The following is a 26027-nucleotide window of genomic DNA, read 5'->3' on the forward strand; positions in this document are numbered from 1 at the left end:
CTCATTTATATATCTTTAAGCTTTAAGCAGGCCTATGTGGACAGTTGCTTATCCACCATATGTTGAAATGTTTATTATAGACAAAACTGCCTCATCAACCAAGATGGCATTGAATTGCACTGTTTTGGAAAAAAAAAGTTAAGCAAACTAGATGCCTGCTAATCTGCTTCTTTAAATATCATAAACAAAAGTATCAGAATGTGTTTCCAAGGACAAAGACGGAATTTTCCGGGCTTTGATTGGTTGCTGCCTTGTCCTGTCCCACGGCCATCCTTAATTGGCTTGGGGTGGATGGGAATCACATAAACAGGGTGACATTTATTACTTCCCTGGTTGCTCCTTTGCACTGAGTCCTGAAGTTCCCAAGGAGTGACCGTTACAGATTCTTTCATTTCGTCCATGACCTGCAAGGGGAAATCATGCTAAGGGAGGCAGGCATGAGTTTAAGTGCAAGAAGAGTGACTCTGCCTGCAGTCACGCCAGTAGTTCTGCAGAACAGGGTATGTGACTTCTTTCCACTTTTTCTCTTTCACTTTTCTTACTTTTTTGCTACTGTGTGTTTGTTAATACATTAGACGTTTTAGTGACGTATTCTTGAGAGAGACTGTGTACTTCACTGAGGCTATAAGTAACCAAAAGATGTATATAGGTATTGAACAGGACAAATGCTTCACTGGGACATGGCTAAAGTGGAAAGAGAAAAAAAGAAACTGCATGTAAAAACTAGTTAGTTCTAAATTTCAGATTATTGTGATTTAGAAACCATGAAGAAGCTTTGTGGCTTTTGGCTTTTTTCCCCTTCTTCTTCTGTGACTTTAGGCCTCTTCCTGTAGCTAAATAGAAAATCTGCTAGCTGTTATGTTTTAAATTTGTTACTGTGGAGTGGTTTGTTTCAGTATAATTCATAATACATCCATCTCTTCATTGTTGAATAGACTGTCTAGTTATTTTATTGTTTAAATGTCACCAGTTCATTATTCTCAAGTTTCAATCCATTTCTACTGACTTTTCTCTTTGTCTTAAAAAAATAACTTTGCATTAAATTCTTCTCTGAAAGGATTTCTGTTAATTATTAATGTGATCAATCATGTGTATGAAAATATTTATTAGATGTAGTTAATGTTATAAATATTTTTATGTCTTACTTGTGACATTGCTTTTTACTAAATGTTAAATACACCTCATAATGTAGCTAAATTTCCATTATAAGTGCACTAAATATAAACATTCTCTTCAAACAGTCAAATCTCTTGCATGGAGGGAAGGAAAGTACGGAAAGCTGTTTTGTGCGATATGGTTTCTGTATGGGTGGCAGTAGAAACTGTAATGTTTATTTCTGCCCTAACCTGTTAATGGTTAATTGTTAGCTATTAGTGCATTCCTTTAAGTCAGGGGTGAAGTTGTTTCTTTGAAACATGACAAAATCCAACGAATAAAATATCTTTTAAAGGAGCATTTTTGTGTGTGTGTGTGTGTGTTGTCTTTAATATTTAGGTTTTCTGCTGCTGCTTTTTTTTTTAAAACCAGTTGACCATTTACTACCCAGGATAGTTATATGAGAATTTACTCAACATGTGTTTATTATCTTATTGCCCTTCTCTCAGCTTAAGAAAATTTAATTATTTTGCTACAAACTTAAATCTTGATTTTGAATTGGAATTAAGAATGCTAGAAAAATGGCAGTCTAGTTTGTCTGACTCATTTGGGGCATGTGAAATAAGTTTGTTAACCTATGTCAAACACTTTTTTGTGGGTTTGAATTCTACTTTATCTAGGTAATATTGCAGTTAAGACTGACCAAGAAACTAAGTATTTCGTTTGTTTTGGATGACATATTGGTCTAGTGGAAAGCATAGCATTTAGACTCTGTGTATTCGCCGTGTGGCCTTGTGAAATGATTTAACCTCCAGGAGTCATTGGTTCCTCACTTGATCAAGTTATTGCTTGTTCAACAATAGCTGAGGAGTTTTCAAAAAATCATTTAGTCAGTCTTAGTTGTGTCTGTAATTGTAAAAATCAGATAATGTATTTTATACTCTATGGCCAAACTGAAATGCTAGGTCATTTTTAGATACAAAATAAAATGTTTTTTAAGGGTGCTATCATTTTTAGGGACTATCAAAATACATTAAGCCCAAATCAAGTTATTCCTTTGCAACAAGTTCACAAGATGAATGCTCATATAATTTTGTACTCTATTATTTACTGAAATAGCATATTTACTATTTCTTTCTCTTAACATTTTAATTTATGGAGGAGCTATTTGTCTATTAAATTTCTCTGAAAATCTCAGTATCTTTCTTGTGCTCAAGTAATTGAATTTTCCTTACTAAAATATTAGTATTATCTGGTCATATAAAAAACAAGTTTTATTCTTATTCAAGATAGGAAATTTCTCTACTTATACAATTACCATGTGTTTAAAAACATCTTAGAAATAGTACAACCAGTTCTTAGGTATTTCAGTGGTAAATTCTCGTTTACCAGCAACACGGGTGTTTTTTCCACAATTTGGTATAAAGCTTGCTCATCTCGAAGCTGTTTTTTTTTTTATAAAGCTTTATTTATTTTTAATGCTAAAGAGATTTACAGAGAGAAGGAACAACAAAGAGGAAGATCTTCCATCCACTGATTCACTTCCCAAGTCTCTCCAGTGGCCAGAGCTGAGTCAACCCAAAGTCAGAAGCCTCTTCTGGTCTCCTACATGAGTGTGCAGGGTCCCAGGGCTTGGGGACATCCATACTGCTTTTCTGAGCCACAAGCAGTGAGCTGTTTTGGAAGAGGAGCAGCTGGTGCACATATGGGATTGTGGCGCTTGAAGGTGGATAATTGAAGGAGCGCCTGCCCCTCGAACCATGCTTTTCCAAGGCAGTTTACCGGCTGAGATCCTAACCATTTGAATGGTTGAATGCGTTTCTACAATGGCACATTCATGTGACTGAGTTGTTTTTTACCTATAGGTGTCTCACTTCTCCTGGGAGTGTTTAGGAACTGGTTATACATGGTCCTCAATGTGGTAGGGTCAGTTTTGGTCTTTGATGAGCAGGGCATTTCGTTAGACTGTCACTCAGTTTTTCGCTTTTAATTCTATTAGGATTGGACTTCCCTGACTGCAGTGCATTAGACTTGTAGCAGGGAGAGTTAAGTTGTGTCGCTCAGAAGTGATCACTTCCTTAGCAATCATTCAGAATGAATCCTTTATTCATAGTGTTCTTCTCAGATACCTATTGGGTCGTACCTTTGCTTTTTCCTGTTTCTTTCCTTGCTTGTTTCTTTCTTTCCTTCCTTCCTTCCCTCCTTCCTTATTTCCTTCTCTCCTTCTCTCTCCTTCCCTTTTTCTCCCTCTCCCTCTCTTCCCCTCTCTGTTTCTTTTTCTTTCTTTCTGCAGATGAGAAGACTGAGTCTATTGGGTGTTGAGTGACTTAAGCAAGGTCACCCAGAAGGTCAATGCAGAGCTAGAAATAGAATCTAGGTCTTATGACTTCCAGTGTGTTTCTTCTGGATATGTGTTACCTCCTGAAATTAGTATGTTAATGAAATTGCCGTATGGTGTGTATAATTGCCATTCAACTCCAAGTCTGGAATTAGCTTAGGCAAATCCTTTCATCTTCCTCTGCATCTCCACCAACTCCCATATGTTCTAGCATAGCAAACATTTTATTCAGAAAGCAACTGTAAGCAGCTCTGTGTGTGCGTGTGTGCGTGTGTGTGTATACAACCTAATGGAAAGCTAATTTACACCGGAATCCCTGGATTGTCACGATATATCAAGAAAACATTGTAAGGATCCTGGAAGCTATCGAAAGACTCAAAAGCATTGTTATATCTGAATTACATAAAAATTAAAATTGATACTGTTTCAGGAAAACTGCAGTCAGTGGCATGTATTCCCGATTTTGTGGGTCTGCGTGTGTAATCCCTCCAAACTGCTTCTGGTTAACAATGTTCTTCAAATTGTTTGCAAGAATGTTCACATCCATTGTCTACATGACAATTTATGACATGTTCCTAAGCACACACAAACTTGAAGCAATCTCAATGAAAAAGAAGCATGACATGACAACAGATTTTTTCTTAAAATTTATAATCTTTAAAAAATACAATTCCCACATATACTCATCCTTTGAAAGTCCTTGGTGCTTATCTGAAAATGATCTTGTAGAAAGAGTGCAGATCACCAGATCTCTATTTTTCCTAGAAACTTTTCCACATTTGGAGTCCCAGAGTGCCTAGCCTGCAGTATGGTGTGGGCCTGCATGGCCCATGGTTCCAGTAGTTTCACAGGAACTCTCTGCTGGAGCACCCCTTTCATGAGTGCATCTTGTAATAGATTTACATGCCCATGTCTCTGTTCTCTTGCTCCCAGAGTCACACTCTGTGGTCTCCACCAGCACCTTCCTCCACTTGTCAAAGCCTCAGCCCAGGCTGTGGTCTCCTCCCAAAGCCTTCTGAGGCTATCCCTATACATTTATCTTCTCAGAGTCTTGATTCAGTGCTACCGCACAAATCTTTGTTACTCATTTGTCAGGTCGGCAGCTAATACCCTGTCACATCAGTTTTATTTTTCTTTTTATACTATTTTACTTTTTCAATTACTTTTCATTTACTGTTTATTTTTACTTTTTATATTGTGTAAGCCTTTCTACCTACCTGTAAGTGTATGCTTTATTTCTTGGGTTTTCAAATTTATCAGGTGATTATCTCTGTATCTTTTTATATTATTTTATATATTCATTCAGTAAAATGCTGTTTTTGTCATCTATTGTCAAAAATTCAATTTCACATAAGCAAAAAATTTGAAGTACAGTAGAATTAGCAGGGAAGGGAATTATTTTCCTTATAGTTTGCAAGCAAGATTAGTCCAAAACCATTGGCGCAGCCCCGTATCAACTTCAGGCAACCAAACTCCTTGCTTTCAACTGTATTTTCCTGATATGAGTCCTGTTACCTTTTTATGGAAAGATATATGCAAATTTATGTCATTCTGCTCACAGTGTTGGCACCTAGGGCAAGCTGACTAGGTTACTTTGTTAACATGGCACTCTGAATAAACAGGAGCTTTGTCTTCCATCATACTCTGGTGTCACGTGAAGGAAGCCAGAAAACACAGACCTCATGCTCAGGACATTGCTCGCTCTCCAGATTCATTACAAAGGAAGTGGGGAGGAGTGACTACTGTGGGGTCATTAGCCACTTCCACCACAAGTGCCTTAAACTCACCAGGCATTGAATAAATATTTATCTCTCAATTTCTTAAAAAGTAATTTATCTATTTTTATTCAAAAGTCAGAGTTATAAAGAGAAGGAAAGCACTTTTAGTTTTAAGTATATTGGATAAGGGACACTCAACTTGTAGTTACAATTATGTGATAAACAGGGTTTTTAAGAAAATGAGATTGAGCTCTTTAAACAATGAACTAACTTTGATAGTTCATTCTTATTATTTGTCTCTCTGTTGCTTTTCTTTTGTTTATTCCCAAGTTTCATTTACAAGGGGGTGAAAAACTACATACTCAAGTCTTTTCATTATCATCATCTGGAGCCATCGTATGTGTGTGGGCAATTTTGTATACTCACAGCCACCCACACAGACCACTGAAAATAGAAAGTAATTAGATTAGGTTCAGTACTGATTATACATTCTCTTTAATTCTCATTGAGCCCTACAAGGAAGGTGGCCAAACCCATTTTAGGAAGAGGAGAATTGGGTTGGAGGGGTTAGATGTCTTCCTTAACAATTGACAAAGAACGGACAGGAGCCCATGTTTCAATTCCATGCAACTCAGAATTCTACCTGCAAAAATCACTGGGCCCCATGCACTGCAGAGCCGTCTCTCACAGTGCAGCTGCAGTGCCTTCTCCTTGGCCCTGCAGGCGGGTTCAGGTACGTATTTCACTTCTGTGCCATTCTGCCTTTTCTCCTCTGAGTTGTTTTCCTTTGCTGTGCTCAGTCTTTCCTCCATGGTGTAGTGAATAAATCAATGTGTTAGAGTTCCTTAGCATTCAGCAGGATTCTTGGGATCACTTGGAATTCACTCCTTACATATTATATTTTACTTTCAAAAATTACAGTGATGGGCCAGGCATGATGTTTCAGTGACTAAATGCTTGCCTCACACGTGCTGGATCCCATAGGGACACTGGTTCACATCCTGGCTGCTCCACTTCCAATCTAGCTCCCTGGTTATGGTCTGGGAAACCATAGATAATGGCCCAAAACCTTGGTACCCTGCACATGTATGGCAGGCCTGGAACACGCTCCTAGCTCCTGGCTTCAGATCGGTTTAGCTCCATCTGTTGCGGCCACTTGGGGAGTGAAACAGAAGACAGAAGATCTTTCCCTCTCTCTTGTGTTTGTAAATTTGCCTTTCCAATCAAAATAAATAAATCTTTTTAAAAAGTACAGTAATAACCACCAACTTCCACTGTCAGATATCAGTTGGCCAGCATTTTTCCCATTTTACAGCATGAGCCATCTATGACTTGTAACTGACAATAAACCGCTCGTAGAGCAGACTCCAGAGTCCCAGCTACTGTAGGCACCTGGACTGAACCTTCATGAGAACAGATGCTGGGCCTCATTCTGTTTGGTAAATTACAATGCATGATACATGCTTGGCAGGGAAAGCAGATTAAAAATAGCCCCGCTGATGAACAGTCTGAGACTTTTGCTTGGGGCAGTCTGTAAGGCAGGCCGTCCTGGCCCTGCCCCAGCACCCTAAGCCAAATCTTGAAAACAAGAGTCTCTTTTTGGCAGAGAAAAGAAAAAAAAAAAAGACTTCTGGAAATTTCAAATACTAGCCCGCTAGAAAAGATAAAAGTTTTCCATCCCTGTCAGATATTTACAATGCTTGCTCCTAAGATAGTTCCAAGATGAGAATCTGAGAATTGTTTTGAACAAACAACAACAACAACCAAAAAAAAAAGTTGTCAGAAAGTGTTCATCACCTCCTAATCTGACATGCAACTAGGACATATATTTGTGTTTGAAATGGTTCAGGAATATTGTTTTATAGTTTCAATAGTCAAAATAGCATGGTTAGTCCTATCAAAAATTTAAGAAAAAGTTTGGCATTTACAATCTAAATACCAGTGAATTTTTAAATGCATGTTACACTATGTGTTTTTTTATGTATTACACAATATTTAGGGGACCACAATTTCTTTACAACAAAATACATTAATACTTTCAATTGCATTTTCCATAAATATTTGAAGTACTCTCACATACATATAATCTCGTTATTGTAATTTAAGATGTAAAATTTATTTGCCATAAATATTCATGAAATTGAGAGCTCTTCAAATAGACGTAAACGCTATTACATGCTTACAGTTATATCAAGTAGAAACTCCACAGTGTTAACAATGTTATGGTTCTAATTTTCAAACCAATTTTTTTTTTTCTGTTTCTGTCAACTGAGAGATAAAAGCTCCCTCTCCTGGCTGATTCAGGATTTGCAATTTTTCTAGCAAAATGATGAGAAAAAAAAAATCCCTAAGAAATGCAACTTATTTTGGCATCCAAAAAGTTAGGTGGACTGGGGACATGCATATATACTTATGTTCTCATGTTTAGTTATTAGATTTTTTAACAGTATGTTGCATAAAAGCAGAAGCTGAAGTCATCACAAAGTTTGGACAAGATGATTTAGAAGGAACTGAGCTTCAGGTTTTAACTGAGATGGGATGCCTGGCTAGTTCTAGAGGGCATGCCTGAGGCCAGTAGACAAGGCTATCTCTGCAGTCTCAGCTTCTTCATTATAAGACAAGAGAAATGGGTGTTGCTCGTAAATGCATTCTTACCTGTATTAAGATTTTGTAAAAAATAGATCTATTTAATTTTTGAAAGGCAGAGTTATGCATGTACAGAGAGAGAGAGAGAGAGAGAGAGAGAGAGAGAGAGAGAGAGAATCTTCCATCCCCTGAGGAGAGAGACAGAAAGATTGATTGATTCCAGCTTCCACCCCCTGGTTCATTCCTCAAATGTGCACAATGGCTGGGGTCGCGCCAGGCTAAAGGCAGAAGGCAGGAGCTTCTTCCAGGTTTCCCATGGGGCTTCAGTGGCCCAAACATGTGCGCCGTCTTTTGCTGCTATCCCAGGTATGTTAGTTAATCAGAATTGGATAAACTGGGACACTAAAGGGTAATTGTTTTGTATTTTAACAACTTTGAGTCCATTTCCTTGACAGAACTACTTTATTCTTTGTACAGATTTTCCATTGATGTAAAACAAATATTTAGAAAAACGAAAGAAAATTAAAATTTGATGCGTTAATTATTCCTACTGCTGTCATAATGTGAGAGTGTTAGGATTTAAATAATTACTTTTTATATGCTAATTAAGTTTGTAAAATGATAACCCAAATATCATAGAAATACTGGACATAGCATCTGTGATTGACCGTGTGGTATATTAAATCATAACAAACATCATTATTTTGTTGCACATTTAAAAATCAGTGAAATAATTTAGTCCAATAAAAGTGCTTCAGTTGATACCAAACAGGTGAATAATTGAAATAAATTCTGATATTCCCTGGGTCTAATGAATAGCATTATCTTTCCTCTTCTTTTGTTTTCCCTGTCTCTATTCTAACACTTCTCCCTTCACCTCTCTCCGACTTGTTCTTTTTCTCACTGAATGAGCCAGCATTTAGAAATGCTTATTCTGGAATAAAATATTGCTTAAAGACTCAAGTGAAACACAAGACAAAAATATTAATTCCAACATAAGCAAGACTTGTCATTTTATGATTTAAATATGAATGCACATTAGCATTTTGAAGGTTTTCACTTCAAATATGAATTATTCAGCTTCAGAATCTTAGCAAAAATTACAGTTTTTAAAACATGGAAGCATCAGAGAATACCTGGTAGGTGAAATCATTAGAAACATTATTGTGGCTGGTGTTAGGCATGGTGGTTCATGTCTCAGTTGTTCTGCTCCTAATCTACTTCTCCACAAATTTGCCTGAGAAGAGCAGTGGAAGATGGTCTAAGTGTTTGTGCCCATGCTATGTGTGTGTGAGTCCTAGATGAAACTCCTGGCTTTTGACTGGCCCAGCCCTTGTTGTGCCATCTAGGGAGTGAATGAGCAAATGGAAGATCTCTCTCTTTCTTTCCTCTCTTTGTGTATAACTTTTATAAATAAATTAAAAATAAATATTCTTAGAGAAGCATTGATGTAATATTGTTTTGGTTTGACCTACTCTAAATTATTTTGAATTTAAGTGCTAATAAAGTATCAGAAACATGTTTGTGGGATTGTAAGATATTTTATAAATTAGGTTTTAATATTTTCCTTCCTTTTATAATGAAATTGGCGCAGCTTCTTTTGTTTTTCCCTTTCTTCCACATAAGAGAATAAACTAAGAGAATTACATGTTTCTCTCTGTGGACTTGAGCCTCCTGTTAAACAAGGGGCTTGCTTCTAATCCTGGGTGGGAAGGGAACCAGCAGCGTTCTTGGGTGGGAACGCAACAGACAGAAAGGGGGAGGAACAGGTGTGGACTCAGAGTACAGGAGCCGTAAGGAGATATTTTCGGCCTGCTCTTGCTACAGGCTGCCTGTCATCTCTTGGTTGGAAGTCTAGACAAGGCGTGACTCTGCAGTGTCACTGATCCATGCTGTCAGGTGTGGCCATGCTGAGATGCTTTCTATGCCAAGTCGAGGGCATTTCCTGAGGCGAGTCTGCCCTGGGCCTCTTTACCGTGACCCAGGAAACAGATCTGGTGGACATGTTTTGAAGCTTCCTCTGTGCATTCTGAATGCACGTCCTGGCCTCCTGGAAGCTCTCTATGAGCACTCTCTCCCTCCCTAGTAGTGTAGCTCCTATGATTCTGAATGAGTTCTCTTTTATCCAGGCAAGCTGTACAGTGTTCCTGTAGAAATTAATAATGTGAGGTTGATCCAACTTGTGAGCTTTGTTTGTAACATCTGTCTCACTTTGATGTTTACCTACTTCTTTTTGTGAATTTGACAAAATCTCAGCTGTGAAATAGACACCAAATTACCAATGAGAGGAGAGTCATGGAAAGCTTCTCCAAACAGTGGTTTGTCTGTTCTAGAGGAGCAGCACTAGATGGTAGGGACACCATGTTCACAGAAAGCCCAGGAGTGAAATCTTCCTGTGTATATAAGGAGCACAGCTTCATCAATACAGAACAAAAAACAACTGAGTGGGGAAAACAGTATGTGGACCCAGACACTAAGGGAGAGATTTCAAGAGAACAAATTTGGTCAGGAGCTCAATGAATTCATGTAATTCTGTTACTGGCTGCACAATCTTTTTTCAGTTAGTGTCTTTTAGTTAAATAGACATACATGATCAAGTAAAATATGTTGCTGAAGAACAGTTTTGAGGAACAGGCATCTGGTACAGACCAATTGGGATGCCCACGGTTTGTGTCAGGGTACCTGGGTTCAAGTACTGGCTCTGCTTCCAATTGTGACTTCCTGCTGATGTGCACCAGTGGAGACAGCAAGTTGGTAGCTTAGGGACGTGGGCTCCTGCTGCCCAGGTGGGGCGCCTGACGTGAAGTCTGGATTTCTGGCTTTTGCTGGCTCAGCTATGGCTGTGGTGAGCATCTGGGGAGTGAACAAGGGGATAGGAGATGGCTCTTTCTTTTTCTGTATCTCGATGACTCTTGCCTTTAAAAAAAAAAAAGCAACTAGGTAGGTGCATTAAAAACATCCCTCTGAATGGAAGTAATTTTAGACTTCTCTGATACCTGATTTCTTTAAACTGTATACTGTTTCATCTTAGTATTTAACATATAGCAAAATGATTCAGGGTTGAACTAAGAAAGCAGCAGCTTTTCCAGAGTGGTGTAAAGACTTTTGGAACAGTTAAGTTTTGTAAATGCATCATTTTATAATTGCTGTTAGAGTTTGGGATGGGAAATGATGAATAAAGTATTTCACATTCGCTTCAAGGGAATGTGTTGAGTTGCCTAATTCAAAATATCTGAGAATGTCTCTTCTTATCTTAAAACACTGCATTCCTATTTAGAAGAATGTAAAAATTCAGGGCTACTTTGTGACCTCGATAAAAAAAAAATTCCACATGACTTGGATAACGTGCCTATCTATTGCAAATAATTAAGAAATTTTGAAACATTTAAAGATGTTTTGTAATTATACTGTAGTTCAGTGGTGAACTTTTGAAGAATTATAGAAATAAGCTTCACTTTTGAACCTGGTTCACAGCAAACTGGTTATGTTTCCTATTTTCTATTAGTTACATGTCAATAATACACTTAATTCTATCTTATGTAATATATGCAATAGTTATATGATTTTTTTAAAGATTTGTTTATTTTTACTTGAAAGGCAGATTCACAGAGGGAAGAAGAGCCAGGGAGGAAAAGATTTCCCATCTGCTAGTTCTCTCACCAAATGGCTACCATGGTCAGAGCTAAGCCTATTCAAAGCCAGGAATCAAGAGCTTCCCCTTGGTCTCCCACGTGGCTGCAGAGTCCCAAGGACTTGGGCCATTCTCCACTGCTTTCCGAGGTCATGAACAGTGAGCTGCATTGGAAGTGGAGCACCTGGGACAAGAACCAGCCCCCATATTGTTTGCTTATACTTGAAGGTAGAGGATTAGCCTGTTGAGTGATATATTATATGAATTTTAATGTGTGAGTAATAGAAGATATGTTAATAAATTTGGTTCTGCTTAAACGTGCTTTTAATCACAATAATATCATACTTACCATGGTGTTTAAATTATTTTAGAGCAAATATTTAATTTTTATTTATTTAAAATTGAATTTAAATTTTCCCAAAATTCAGACATTAGCACCGAAAATAACTTCCTGTACTCTTTTTGTGTGCTTGCCTTCACTTCATCCTCTGTATTCTTGCTTATTCATATACGCTTAACCTGTACTCATTGTTTTACCTGCTGAAGGAGAATCTCATTTCTCCATTTCCTTCTTGGAAGAAACAAAGGGTAAATGGAGCACATCTACGGAGTAACTAATTGCTTTCCAGTTGTGGTGGCACTGTGGCAGAGCCGTTACAGTTAACAAACCCTGGACTTGTTTCAGATATTCTAATGTGAATCCAGATTGGAAAAGGACCTGGCTATCTATCCATTGCCTTCCCAATCCCTCAGGCCAGTGGCAAGGAGGAAGTAGGCTAAGCGTATCGTCTTCGCTCCAAGTATTCTTGGGACTTTTTAAAAGAGTGTGCTGTTAGACCTGACTTTGGGGAATTATTGCTGAGAAATTCTGTGTGTGTTTTGGAGGAATGCTGACACATGTTGAGTTGACTTTCAATTTCTATATCCTTGTATATTCTTGTGTATATACACTAATACACATAAGAACATATAATATATACAATATAATATATAGTATATATTTAATATATATACACAAGAATATAAGATTAGCCTGAGCTTCCATTTTAAATATTTTGTCTCTTAGGCTAAAAGCTTTAGTGTTCTCAAACTTTTATCCTGAAAATTACCATGCTTTGTTGTCTGAATTTTAACATTGTTGTGTCTACTCCTTTAAAATGGATTCTATTAATTTTCAGTCCCTTTCCCCCACTTAACTTTTTAAGGAGGATAGTGCAGGGGAGGAGTTGATGGAAAAAGTGTGTAAACATGGGTTGATAGGATGTTGGCCAGAGAATTGCTCCACTCACATTTCAGCAGAACCCTACTGAGGTAACTGTGACCATGTATTAAATTTGCTTTGTGAGATGCCATTTGCTGTGAGGGCAAATGTTTGAAGGCATAAACTCCTCCAAAGGCCAAGGCTGTTCTGATTGTTAGGAATACAGTGTCCCCGAAAGGGCTTCCAACCCAGCCAGTGTGTACAAGCTTAGCCTTCTCTTTGTTTCTGCAGCTGGGCTGGTGTAGAGACTTATCAGTGGCCTATAGCCCTGGCAGGTCAACTTTCAGGTCTCTGATGAAGAAGAGCTTATTCCTTTTCTTATGTCCTCAGGCAGGAATTATTACTGTTGCATACAATTTCAAATGATCTTGAAGGTAAATGGATAATAATAATATTATTACCCCAGTTGTCCCCCTTTATAAAGCGAAGTGGAGATTTTGTTCACTGAATCAGAAAGATACGATATTCCTTTGTTAAATAGCGTCATTAACTATTCCTATGTAGAGGAAACAGGATGCCAATATTTTGTTAAAATGTAATGACTCTGAAGAACAGTTCTGTTATTTGATATCTACATGATCACAAGTCTTTCACTTAGTTTTAATCCACACTAATCATGTCACTTTTGTAGTAGGTTGACATTTTTTTCTTATGTGGGAGTGTTTAGTGAAAGCATCGTTTTTTGGCAGGAAGCTTGTTCAGTACTAATAAGAGAGTTAAAGGTTAAATTAGTTTTTCTTCCTTTTCCATATGTTTTAAGGAAAGAAAGAAATAAAAAGAACAAAGGCACTCCATTGGTAAGTTTCATAATACAAAACAGATCTAGAAGTTGACACGAATTTACTGCTAGAAAGTATCACTCATGGATGAATGTATATTTTGTACCAATGTCTGAATTAAATAGATTTTTAAAAATGTAACTAGTTGAAATGGAGTTCAAAATGTTTTCTCTCAGCAGGTGTTTATTTTAAAAACTGAGTAAACACATCTATTCCAGTCTTTGTTTCTAATGTGCCGTGACTTAATCTGAATGATATAACGGTATTTGACAATTGGTTAATTTTTCCTTTTCCCTTTTTTCTAACTTTGCCTATTGTTGTATTCTTTCGTTGTTTTGAATTTGTAGCATAGATATGGGAACATCTCCTATTTTTCATTCTATTTTTCTTTAAAAAAAAAAGATTTATCTATTTAGTTTAAAAGCAGAGTTGAGAGCGAGAGATTGATCTTCCATCCAATGATTGATTCTGCAAATGACCACAACTGTCAAGGTTGCACCAGGCAGAAATCAGGAGCCTGAAACTGTGTCCAGCACTTGGATGACAGGGGCTAAAGTACCCACACCATCCTCGGCCTCCCAGGAGCATTAGCCAGGAAATGGAACAGAGGCAGAGGAGTCAGAAGCTGAAGCAGTGCTCTTACTAGATGCTGGTATCGCAGGCAGCAGCTTAACATTCAGCAGTGCAGCCCCATACAGTTTTGTTTTGCTTTACTGTTTTATTTTTAAAAAGCAGTTGTACAGAGGTACAGGAAGCCTTCTAAGTAGCCACCGGTCATTTTTTTTTTCCACTACTCTATCCCCATGTCCTGTTCTGGTATGTACAGCAGAGAGCTGAAAGAATGACTCATCATTGCACGCATGTGGAGGAAAAGTTCCAGGAGCAGCCACTGGTACTTGATCCTCCTAGCTGGAAGCACAGCAGCAGGGCTATGTAAGGGAAGGCATCCTTAGAATTCAACTAATTTTCTAGCACAGAGACAAATATTGAAAGCATGCCCTGAAGAAGAAAAATGTACTAAGATGTGGGTACAGCAGAGTACTGAGACTTTAAATGAGACGTGGAGAATGTCTGGTCCACAGGCCATATAAGTATTGTGAAAATATTGTCTGGCTCTGCCAAGGCAACCGCAGATCAGACTCAAAATTCGCCAAGTCCTTAGCAGACCAGTTTTTAAGTTGATAATTTAGTTGATGTTATAAATACCCAAATGCCTTTGGCAAAAACAATGCTGCCTATCCAATGGAAGTGGCATCAAAGTGAACAACATATATGTCTTAATCAAGAGGAGCTGAAGAGAAAATTTCAGAGAAGATTATCTGATTTTGATGGTGCATTTTTCATGACTTTCCTTTTGTGCCCTTATGCTATCTCAGTGACTCCTGAGCTGCCATACTATTTTAGTTTTATCCGTGATTTTTTGTGATGAAAAATTGTATACCTGTTGCTTATTCACAATAATTTTAATTTATTGAGCACTAGAATTTAAGTACATAGTTCTTGTCTGAAAACATTTCTAGAGTCTTTTGTACAAATACATGTTGAGTGTGTATGATGTGCAAATCACTGTATTAAATGATCTTGCAGAATGTGTGAGGCTCACTCTGTCAAGTTCTGACTGGATTAGGTCCTGATGATGCAATGAAACTGGAAAATAGACTTTAAAAATCTTGATATTATAGTTGAAGAGGGAGACATGCAAACTGAAAAGTGAAAAATGAGGTTACAGCAAGGGGCATATTACAAAGCCTTGGAGAACTTTCTAGAGCATTGTATTGTATTGGTCTCTCTACCATTGTGAGAGATGTTTATCTTTCTTCAGTAACTTACATAATTCATAACATAATAATGGAAAATCTAACATACAGCATAGCTTGATAAATGTTGAGGGGTGTGTTTATTGTGAAACTCTAATTCTGTCTAATTAGCAGTAACAGTGGGTAGATGTGTCCTAGACCATAGTGAGTTAACATGATTGAAGTTCATTACTAGTTCATGTCACAGTACCCTATTAGTTTCCTAGTTAGGAATCATCTATATGGTCACTTAGGGACAAACATTTATTTTATCACAAGATTCCTCTTTCCTGTGGATACTTACTGTTTTTATTCAGCAAGAGAATGGGTAAAGAATGAAATATGATGTGTAAGAAACTTTTTTTGAGCTGATCCTGGATCAAAACATTCTGTGTGCTTACATTCCATTGACTAAAATTCATCAGATTTCATTAACAGCTAGCCAGTCTTTACCCAAACTTCCATAGCTGAAATGGAGAGATATTTTTGTATAGTCTGATTCTGTTCCTAGCTTTGACTTCTGATATGAACCTGGGAATAAATCATCACTGTCATTTGGATCATTTACAGGATTTAAATATGGATAGGAAAATTTAGAATATTGATGAGTCATGGATATTGTGGAACAACAGGTAAAGCCACCACTTGCAACACCAGCATCTGATATCAAGTGTCATACAAGTCCAGGCATTTCTGATTCTCAGCTTGCTCCCTGCCAATGTGTCTGAGAAGACAGCAGATCATGGCTTAAGTTCTTGGATCCCTGACACCCATGTGCTTTACCCTCAATAGAGTTCCTGGCTACTGGCTTCAGTCTGAACCAATCCTGTTTGCTGGGAATATTTAGGGAGTAATCCTTTTGAATGGAAGACCTTTCTGACTCTCCCTCTCTGTCAGTTGGAATTTCAGTTCTATCAAACAATTAAATTTATAAATTATTGATAAATTATATAGCTTTGTAACAGAACCATAGTGGTGGGAAAATGATATTGAATAATCATGGAATGCCCTTTATTTCAGTTCGTATTGAATAATCATGGAATGCCCTTTAGTGAAAGCTGTTGGTCAAAGTGGCTTTGATATGTAAATATTGTCTAGGTAGTCTTCATTTAATGTATAAGAAACTTGAAAGTGGAAGGTATGTGAGAAATCCTCAGAAATTACATTGAAACATAGTTTATGAAAAAAATGCATATTTAAAAAGTTTCTTGCACCAAACATATTTTCTTGTAGCATTTATTCATTTGAGAGACAGAAAGAATGTGCATCCATTTATTGGTTCCCTTTCCAGATGTCCACTGGGAGTAGGGAAGTCAGAGCAGGAGTCTGGAACTCGATCTGCTCCTCCATATCTAGCTTCCCTCTTGCCCATGTGGATTGACATTGGCAAGAAGCTGGAGCCAGAAATGGTGCCTAGTTATTCCAATGTTGGGTGTGCACCTGCTCGAATACCTGTTCCTCAGCTTCTCTTCTGATTGTATTTTTCTCTGAATGTTTCACATTTTCCTTGCATAAAGGACTTATGCTTAACTAAACATATAAGTTTGTCAACTTAATGAAATTATATTTTAATGAAAATTCTACTTGTGAACTGCATGAAAGATAATAAAGCCAAATGTATGATAATGATTGATAAAAAGATTTGTAAAGAGTTCATACTACTGAATGGTAGAAAAACAATTAAAAATGAATAATGGATTTGAATAAATGTTCCTCTAAGGATATAAAAGCAAACAACGGATAAATGAAGAGGTGTTCAATATCACTAATCATTAAGGAAATGCAAGTTGAAAGACTGAGGTTTCACATTAAAGCTGTTGAGAAGTCTGTTACTAAAAAGACAAGAAATAACAAATATTACTGAGGCTATAATGGGAAGAGATACCCTTATACACTATTAATGGTAATGTAAACTGTTAAAACCATTATTGAAATCAGGAGAATGCTTTAAAAATTCGAAATAGAATTGATAAAGATATCTGCACTCCCATGTTCATTGCAGCATTATTCACAATAGCCAAGGCATACAAACAGTGTAAATAGTTATGGATAGATGAATGAATAAATAAAGTGAGATCTGTGTGTGTGTGTGTGTATTCTATGGCATACATACACATGCAATGAAATATTAGTAAACCAAAAAAGGGGGGGGGGCTCACCTTGCTGTTTACTACAGCATGGTTAATTTAGAAATATGCTAAATGAAATTACCAGATACCAAAAGAAAAATATTGCATGCATGACCTAACCCATGTACTCTTTTAAAAAGTCCAATAAACAGAGAGAGAGCAGAAAACTATAGCTTCAAGGGTCAGGGAGATGTGTGGAAGTAAATGTGAGGATACGGGTCAAAGGACACAAATGAGTAGATATGTAGGAAAAACAAATCTAAAGATTTAATATACAGTATGTGTAGTGTAGGTTGTTGTATTATTTTTTATTGAAAAGGCAGATTTATAGAGAAGGAGAGATGGAGAGCATTATCCTCTGTTAACTTCCCAGATGGCTGCAAAAGCCAGAGCTGAGCCTCTCTGAAGCCAGGAGTTTCTTCCAGGTTTCCTGTGTGGGTGCAGGGTCCCAAGCCTTTTGGCCATTCTCTGCTGCTTTCCCAGGACGTATGCTAGGAGGTGGATTGGAAGTGGAGCAGCACCCATATGGGATCTCGGTGCGTGCAAGGCGAGGATTTAGCTACTGAACCAATGAACCAGCCCAAGTTATTGTATTATAATTGGCATTTTTGTTAAATCGGTTAAGTTTAGTTGATCTGGTAACGCAAAAATAATTATTTAGGTGAGTCAGAGAATGCATTGAATACCTTAAATTTTTACAGTAAACTTTGTTGTAAAACCAAAGCAAAGCACAATATTAAGTGTTTTTTTGTTGTTGTTGTTTCTACCTACACAGGTGATTAAAGTATACAGTGAAGATGAGACTAGCAGGGCCCTTGAGGTTCCCAATGACATAACAGCCAGAGACGTTTGCCAGTTGTTGATCCTGAGGAGTCATTGTGTTGATGACCACAGCTGGACACTTTTTGAGCACCTACCTCACATAGGTGTAGGTAAGAACGCAGCATCCTGGTTTCACATCATTGTCATTCCATCTCATATAATATTAATCATTGGACAAAAAAAATCCCCTGATGAATACAGCTGGAAGGGAATTATGCGTAATTATTTTCTTTACTTTTTTTATTTCTCCTTGTTGGTTGAGACACAGAGGGGCACAAATACAAACAAGGATAGAAATATTATATATTTCCTACCTCTTTTCATGTCATTCCATGGTACATGATAATTTGGGAACTAAAACATAGAGCTCAAATGGATATATAAATTTCCTAACACTTTTCCTAGACTTTTTCTAGTACAATGAAAACTGAATATTTACTAAAATACACACTTTTTTTTTTTAACCTAGGACTATGTTGGGGATTGGTTGAAGCACAAGTACCCAAAATGGTGATTCTCTTTATGGGAGAGTGCACCCTATACTTTTTCTTGACGAAATATATATAAATGTATAGTTTAAATATATATAAACAATATATTAAAACAAATGTACGCACATATATATTAACCTTTTAAAAAGTTGAAATTGAAATGCACCTCTGTTTTGTGAACTGTGCAGCAGTTTTCAAAGATTTTTTTTAATGTTGTAAAGGATTCATCCCTCCACTAGAATGAGGCAGGATTCTGCATCGATTTTTATTCTTTGCCTTCCTTCTTTTACAGATATTAGAGATAGAAAACATTCTCACAGATAAGTAGATAACAAAGAAGGTGGCTTCTATGGCAATGCCATTTGATCCTTTGAACTCTGTGTTACTCTTCTTTGGTTGCTGTTACAAACTACCATGCACTTTGTGGCTTAACCAAGAAGTTGGTTCTCTTGTAACTCTGAAGGCCAGAAGTCTGCCATCATCATTGCTGTGTTGAAATCAGGCATGCGTGGGGATAGGATTTTCCCGAAGGATTCAGGGGAGACTTCAATCCTTGCCTTCGCCAGTTTGTGGTGGCTGCCAGCATTCCTTGGCATGGGGCTGTGCCACTCAGGTCTCTGCCCTCTGGTCTGGCCAGCTTCCTTCCTGAAGAAAACAGTAACACTCAGGGATCACTTAAGTAATCCAAAACAATTCTGTTTCCAATTCTTAATCATATCTGCAAAGACTCTCCACTTTTTTGTTTGTTTTTGTTTGGGGAACCATAGAATATAATATTCAGATTCCAGAAATTAAAATGTGGCTGACTTTTAGGGATTGCTATTCAGCCTGCCACAAATTCCTTTGTACTATATGCTTAAATTTTTAGTAATAAGTCATCAAATTCACTTTAATTTATCAGTAGCAACTCAGTTAGTTTCTTCAACTTGTTTAAAAAACATTGCAAAATGATTTCATGCCTAGCCATTAGTCCATTGTTTTCTCACATAGCTGCCAATACAGACTTAGAAAATTGTTCCTTTGTTTGATGCATTTGAGGGTTTACGTCCCAGAGCAATGTGCAAGAGCAAGGTTTGGTCTAGATAAGAAGTTTTTTTTTTTCCCCATGAAGTGGAGTAAAAAAAAAACATGATGTTGGCAGAAAGAGTGTTTTCTTATGAGGATTCATTTTGAAAAGATCCTGGAAAGTGGTTTTGCTTAACACTGCCTGCATTCCCTGGGCCTTTAGATAGTGTGGTATGCGTCTAATTTGATGACTGCTGTCCTAGAACTTGTCAGAGCCTCAGGGAGGAGAAGGGGAAGCCTGTGGAAACAAAGCTAGAATCATTCCCCCGTCTCCACAGGGATGCTGAACCTGAGCAGCTCCCCAGCGGACAGCTGCTGAGCAAAGTGGTGCCGGCTGATGGTGACAGGCAAGCAGACACAGTAGCCTGATGCCGAGAAAATCTGAGTTCTGAAGGTGTGCCATGCTGGCCTGTGTGACGTGCCGAACCATCCTCCTGGGGCAGGCTAAGCTCTACATGCATTTGAGATTAATTTAATGTCTGCTCATGATCCTTAATTGCTCAGATGTCTGAGAAAATTATTCATTTACTTATGGTAGCAGAAATATAGCTGTTTATTGATTAGTGTAAGATAAAATAACAGCATTTTATACCCCCAATATTTGGGGGAGGTGGGGAGCTTAAATTTTTTTGGTTGTTGTTTTTGTTATAGTCACTATAATTTACCTGTGAGAAACACTTTTGATCTTTAAGAATAAAAACTTGCCCTATAAATCCAGCAATGCTTTTCAGTGAGAATGTGTCACTTACATTAAGAAATGGAACGGACAAGACTTTTGAAATAAAAATTTAAAATGGAACACTGAGGATTAATTTGAGAAATATAATTAAATGTAGGCATCAAATAGTCATTCAAGTGCAATTTTCTATTGGGGATTTCTCTGCTCACCTGCCTAAGACTTTTCTACTCTTCAATTGTTAATATATGGCTTGTTAGAGTTATAAAACTGTTTTGATTACCCTAAAATGCACAAAGTTCTGTAAAATCTTGCTTGAATACTATAAACTGCTAAGTATAAAAAACAATATTCAAAAAAACGTGCATTTCTCCATCACTATATTTTGTGGAAACAGCGGAAATAAAATCAAATGTTTGAGAATATTGTCCCAAGTCATAATTAACCATGCATTCAGCTGAAGCTTATGAGGTTAAGTTTTAACTTCACAGCTTTCCCATGTTCATTTTCTTCTTCTGTTACATTTGGATCATTATGTAAATAGAAAAGTTATAGACAGAATGCACTCCAATTCTGACAGTGATAGGTTGAACAGCCTACAGTGCTTCCATATAATACCTTCACAAAATAGCCACCACTGAAGTGCTGTGACTCAGCATCATAGAAACAGACGTGTCCTCGACAAATTTCGCATTGTTTATTAATAATATTTATAGTATATCTTCAGTATCTGTGCTGTGAGGTAACTTTTTCCATTTGTGTCTTAAATGAAAAGTACCAGTACTTTTTTCCTTTTAAATATGACATCTGGTTGCAGATGCCCTGTGTCTGTAGAAGGGACCACTGTCACTGACCTCCTCGAGTTCTGAAGATGCCAAGAACCAAGGGGACCAGACACTCAGCTCTATGCATTGTTTAGGAGACATTCCTAATGTCCTTGGCCACAACTATAAATTTTCAGAGAATAGAATTCTTAAAGGAAAGGGGGTAGTATATAATAAAAGAAAAACAGTATTTATAGGGTCAGACATTTGACACAAGCGTTGAGACATCTCTTGGAAAACCTACGTCCTGTATTGGAGTGCCGAGTTTGAGTTCCCACTCAACTTCACGCGTAGCTCCCATGCTAACCCACATCTCATGAGGCAGCAAGTGACAGATCAAGTTCTGGGATTTTTGTCTGTATGGAAGGGGAATATTAAATTCAGGCTCCTGACTTTGGCCTGAGTCAGCTCTTGGCTACTGTGGGCATTTGGGCAAATAATGGGTGGAAGATCTTTGTCTCTTTTTGTCTTTCTGCATTTCAAATGAAAAAAAAAAGTATTCCTGGACTCTGAGCAGGCATTTAATCTAGCAGTTGAGATGCCAGCATCCCACTTTGGAGTCCACAGTTGTAGCTCCTGGCTCTAGCTTCTTGCCAGTGCAGACCTGGGAAGGCAGCAGTAATGGCTCAAGTAGTGGGCTTCCTTCCTCGATCTTGGGAGATCTGTTTGACATGTTGGTCACTGGCTCCAGCCTTACGCAGTCACAGCTGACTGTTTTTGGCATTTGGCAGTGAATGAGGATCCTGCTTTTTTTCTTCCTCTCAAATAATTTTTTTTTAAAAAATAAAGTACATTATAGTGACTCTCAGAGAGTTTTCTATGAATTTCAAATGCTTCTTGTACAAAATTTGCCTTTTAAAAATATTTATTTCATTGCAACACAGAGAAGGAGGAAAACACACACACACACACAGGGGAGAGAGAGAGAGAGAGAGAGAGAGAGAGAGAGAGAGAGAGAAATAGAGATCTTTCATTTTCTGGTTCACTCAACAAATGGCTGCTGTATCCTAGCCAGGCCATGAAGGGTCAAGCCGAGGCAAGGAGCCTGGAGCTCCATCTGAATCTCCCACATGGGTGGCAAATACCCAACTACTTGACTGTCTTGCACTGTCGTCCCAGATTAATTAGCAGGGAACTTAATAGAAGGTGGTGCTACTGGGACCCAAACTGTATTTATCTGGGATGCCAGACATTTAGCCATCTGAAGCATAATGATAGCCCCCCCAAATTGCTGTTAATTCCATTTCTATAAAATTTTCAATACTCTCATATTTATTTTGACCAAGTAAAAGGGTCATCTAGAAATAACATGTTCTTGAACTTGCACACAGCAAATGTCATGTTATGCACCTTTCAATATAGTTAAAATTCCATATCCTATTCCCAGAAATATGAACATATACTACTCAGAATTTTAACAGAGTAAATCATTCCAAGCAGCTAATAATACACTGATTTTGTTAACCACCTTCGAACATTTTGACTTGGGATAACATGGTCCTGGTTGTCCAGGCTGTTTAATAATCGCTGGATACGATATGTCAGCATCTCTACAATTATTGCTCATTCTTTGATACTGGTTTTGTAACTCGTGTGCCTTCTTTCACAGCCACTGGGTGTCACTGTAGCTCCCCAGATGGAATCGTCTGTTATTAGGGTCAATGAAAAAGAAAGTTGGGGCAGAGAACTTCAGCGTGAGTCCCCTGGAACTTTGAGATCTATGTTTGTCTTGCTCCCATTTTGATTGCTAATTGAAAGCATGGTATGAGGCAGTGGCAATTAACACAGTACCTCCAGCACATACCTATAGACTGCTTGGGAAGAGGAATTAATTGCATTTTAGTTTCATTGTTAGGGACAGCAGAGATTTCCATTGTGAGTATCCTTCTGGAGTGACTTTAATAAGCAAAATGAATGACTGGAGGCTTTTAATGAAACCGTTTTCATGTATGCTGCTATATCCACAAGTTCTCTTTAAAAGCAAAGCAACATACGGGTCAGCATGGGACCCGTTTACTGCCTTCTGCTTTGAAATGGTTTCTTTCTGTCTCCTTTTTATAAGCCAGTGAGACACACATGTTTTTCCTTTTTTCTGAAGCTGATCTATAATGGCAAATTCTGTGCTGTTTATAGCCACGCAGTCTTCAGAGTAGTGACAACCCTCGTTGACAGTTAAAATAATTGTGATGTTTTGGGGACAAGTAGCACTGTGCTTACTTCTTTCCAGGAGCTCCTGTGCCAGGATCCTGGTGGCATAGCCACTGGAAATGGGTACTGATTAGTCAGCAGTTTGAGAAGTACCCATAACTACTTTTATCTATTTATTCAACTGATTTTTCCACCCATCTATTCTCATATCCTCCATGGTCTGAGTTCAGATCCCATCATTTCTCTCCTCTAGAATTACTTAGCATTGCAAGGGGTCCTCTTGCCTCCAACCATTGCAAGGTTATTCTGAGTGCAGACCTGGCTCTCCTTGCAGGTTCATGATCCTGTGTGGAGCTTGTAACACCCTGTGGCCTGCAAATTAGCTTCCTGATTTCACTCCTCTTAGTGCCTCTGCTCTTGTTTATACATCAGGCAGCTGTCCACAGATTCTTCCATACATCTCAGTTAAGATTTTCAAGAATCCATTTCCTGTCCTTTTTTTGCCTTGCTAACTACAGTGCATTTTCCAAGGCTTAGTTATTGAAGCTTTTTTTTTTGATTTGTTTGTTTTTATTGGAAAGGCATATTTACACAGAGGAGAGGCAGAAAGACCTTCCATTCATTGGTTCCCATCCTCAAATGACTGCAAAGGCCAGAGCTTAGTTGATCCGAAGCTGAGCTGATTTGAAGCCAGGAGCCAGGAGCTTCTTCCAGGTCTCCCTTGCGGGTGCAGGATCCTATGATTTGGGGCCCTTCTGTGCTGCTCTCCCAGACCACAATAAGCAGGAGCTGGATGGAAGCAGCCGGGACACGAACCAGAACCCATATGGGATCCCAGTGTTTGCAAGCTGAAGATTTAACTACTGTGCCATTGTGCTAGGCCCAATTATTGTGATGTTAAAATAGTAGGAAGGGGCCCGGCGCGGTGGCGCAAGTGGTTAAGGTCCTCACCTTGCACGCCCGGGATCCCATATGGGCACCGGTTCTATCCCTGCGGCCCCACTTCCCTTTCTGCTCCCTGCCTGTGGCCCGGGAGAGCAGCAGAGGACGGCCTGAAGCCTTGGGACCCTGCACCCGCGTGGGAGACCTGGAAGAGGCTCCTGGCTTCGGATCGGCATAGCATTGGCCGTTGCGCTCACTTGGGGAGTGAATGATGGGACGGAAGATCTTCCTCTCTGCCTCTCCTCTCTGTATATCCGCCTTTCCAATAAAAAAATAATAATAATAAAAAAATTTAAAGAAGAATGCTGGTTATCATTTATAAAAAAAATAGTAGGAAGATGTATTCCCTAGACATTTCTTGAAAATACCAATGAAAACAGAATAAAGATGAGATGTCTCGGCTGCCTAAGTTGAGTAATAGCTGGCCAAGTACCACTGTGTGGGGAGAGTTGAGATAGAAAAGCCATTGGAGACATCCCACATTCGTCTTTCTGCAGGTGGATTGTTTTGAAGGTATCCCATATTAATCTTTGTGCATTTTCCATGTGAGGGGAGGATTGGAAATGCATCTGCCTCTTCCGTATGCCAGCCCTTTGGTGCAGAATATTGCTTCTGAAGCTGTTTCTTGGGATGATCAGGATACTTGCTGGTAACACCTGTTCTTATACAGGTATCCCTTGCCTGAAGGCCACAGAGAAGTGCAGGAGACAAAGAAAGTGTTAGCAAAGAATTGTACCTTGCTGTGTGATGCTCCCATGAGATATGCTGCAGGTGGTGCAGCAAATAATTAGTTTAAGCAGGCATTGAATATAGGAATTTGTAAAGCAGGTTGAATATAGTATGGTTTAGTTACAAAAGAAAATCCTAATGTATAACAGGAGAGTACTAGAAATTATGGGTCATCAGTAGAATGTTGTGTTACGCAGCTCTTGCTCTCCTAAGTGTTTCCTCTGAAGACTGATAGAAACAAATACATGAAATTGATGATGATACTTGCATAGTCACAATGACTAAGCAGGTACAACATTTCCTAAATTCCAGGAGCATTGTATACGCATAGGCATGAGTAGACCCACAGAAACAGGCATGAAAGGGATATACAAAAAAATTGGATACTTATTCCTGTTTGGAAAGTTTAATATATTATCAGTGGTAAAATTTTCTCTAACGGAAACATTATTTTAGTAATCAGAGAAAAAAGCAGTAAGGTCAATATATAAAACTGTTCTAAATCAGATGATTTTTCTGAAGTCTTTTTTGGGTCTAAAATGTCTCCCTTTTTTGTTCGTTTCCATAACATTATCTATAGCCTTGTTAATAATGACTGCATTGCCAAAATCAAGCAGCAGTCCCATGACAACAGGACCCTGCTTACTAGGGTTTAAGACAAATAAGTATGTTTGTAACTAAGATGTGCTGAATTTTGAAGAAGTTTTCAAGTTATTCTTGAATGAATTATAAAGTACACAGAAGGAAAAGACTTGGAAGCAAAGTAACAAGTCACTTGCTAGTGACTTGTTAAAATTCCATCCCAGATGGAATTTTATTCTGAGTCTTTAAAGGATGCATAGAGTAATTTGAAAATTACATAAGCTGCTTCTAAACTCTTCAGATACTTACCCAGCCTGCCTATAATCATCTAAATGCAAACATTGTTGTGCAAAAAAATAAGGCTTTCTATGAAAATAATTTGTTATTGTTGGATTAGAGCTAATACAAAGACTGG

The 26027-nt window shown here is 38.1% G+C and overlaps 1 protein-coding gene across 1 annotated transcript in view; it reads left to right on the forward strand.

Annotated features, from left to right (window-relative positions):
* Positions 1–284: 284 nt before the first annotated feature.
* The window catches only part of LOC121166301 (growth factor receptor-bound protein 14-like), a 58739-nt gene continuing 32996 nt past the window's right edge, over positions 285–26027 (forward strand). Inside the window, exons 1-2 of the mRNA XM_040995440.1 lie at positions 285–500; positions 18109–18265. Coding sequence (XP_040851374.1) covers positions 420–500; positions 18109–18265 — 238 coding nt within the window. The 5' untranslated portion in view covers positions 285–419. The remainder of the gene's footprint in view (positions 501–18108; positions 18266–26027) is intronic.

This window comes from Ochotona curzoniae, unplaced genomic scaffold (assembly GCF_017591425.1).
Source record: "Ochotona curzoniae isolate NIBS_2020 unplaced genomic scaffold, NIBS_Ocur_1.0 patch115, whole genome shotgun sequence".
Taxonomy (NCBI): domain Eukaryota; kingdom Metazoa; phylum Chordata; class Mammalia; order Lagomorpha; family Ochotonidae; genus Ochotona; species Ochotona curzoniae.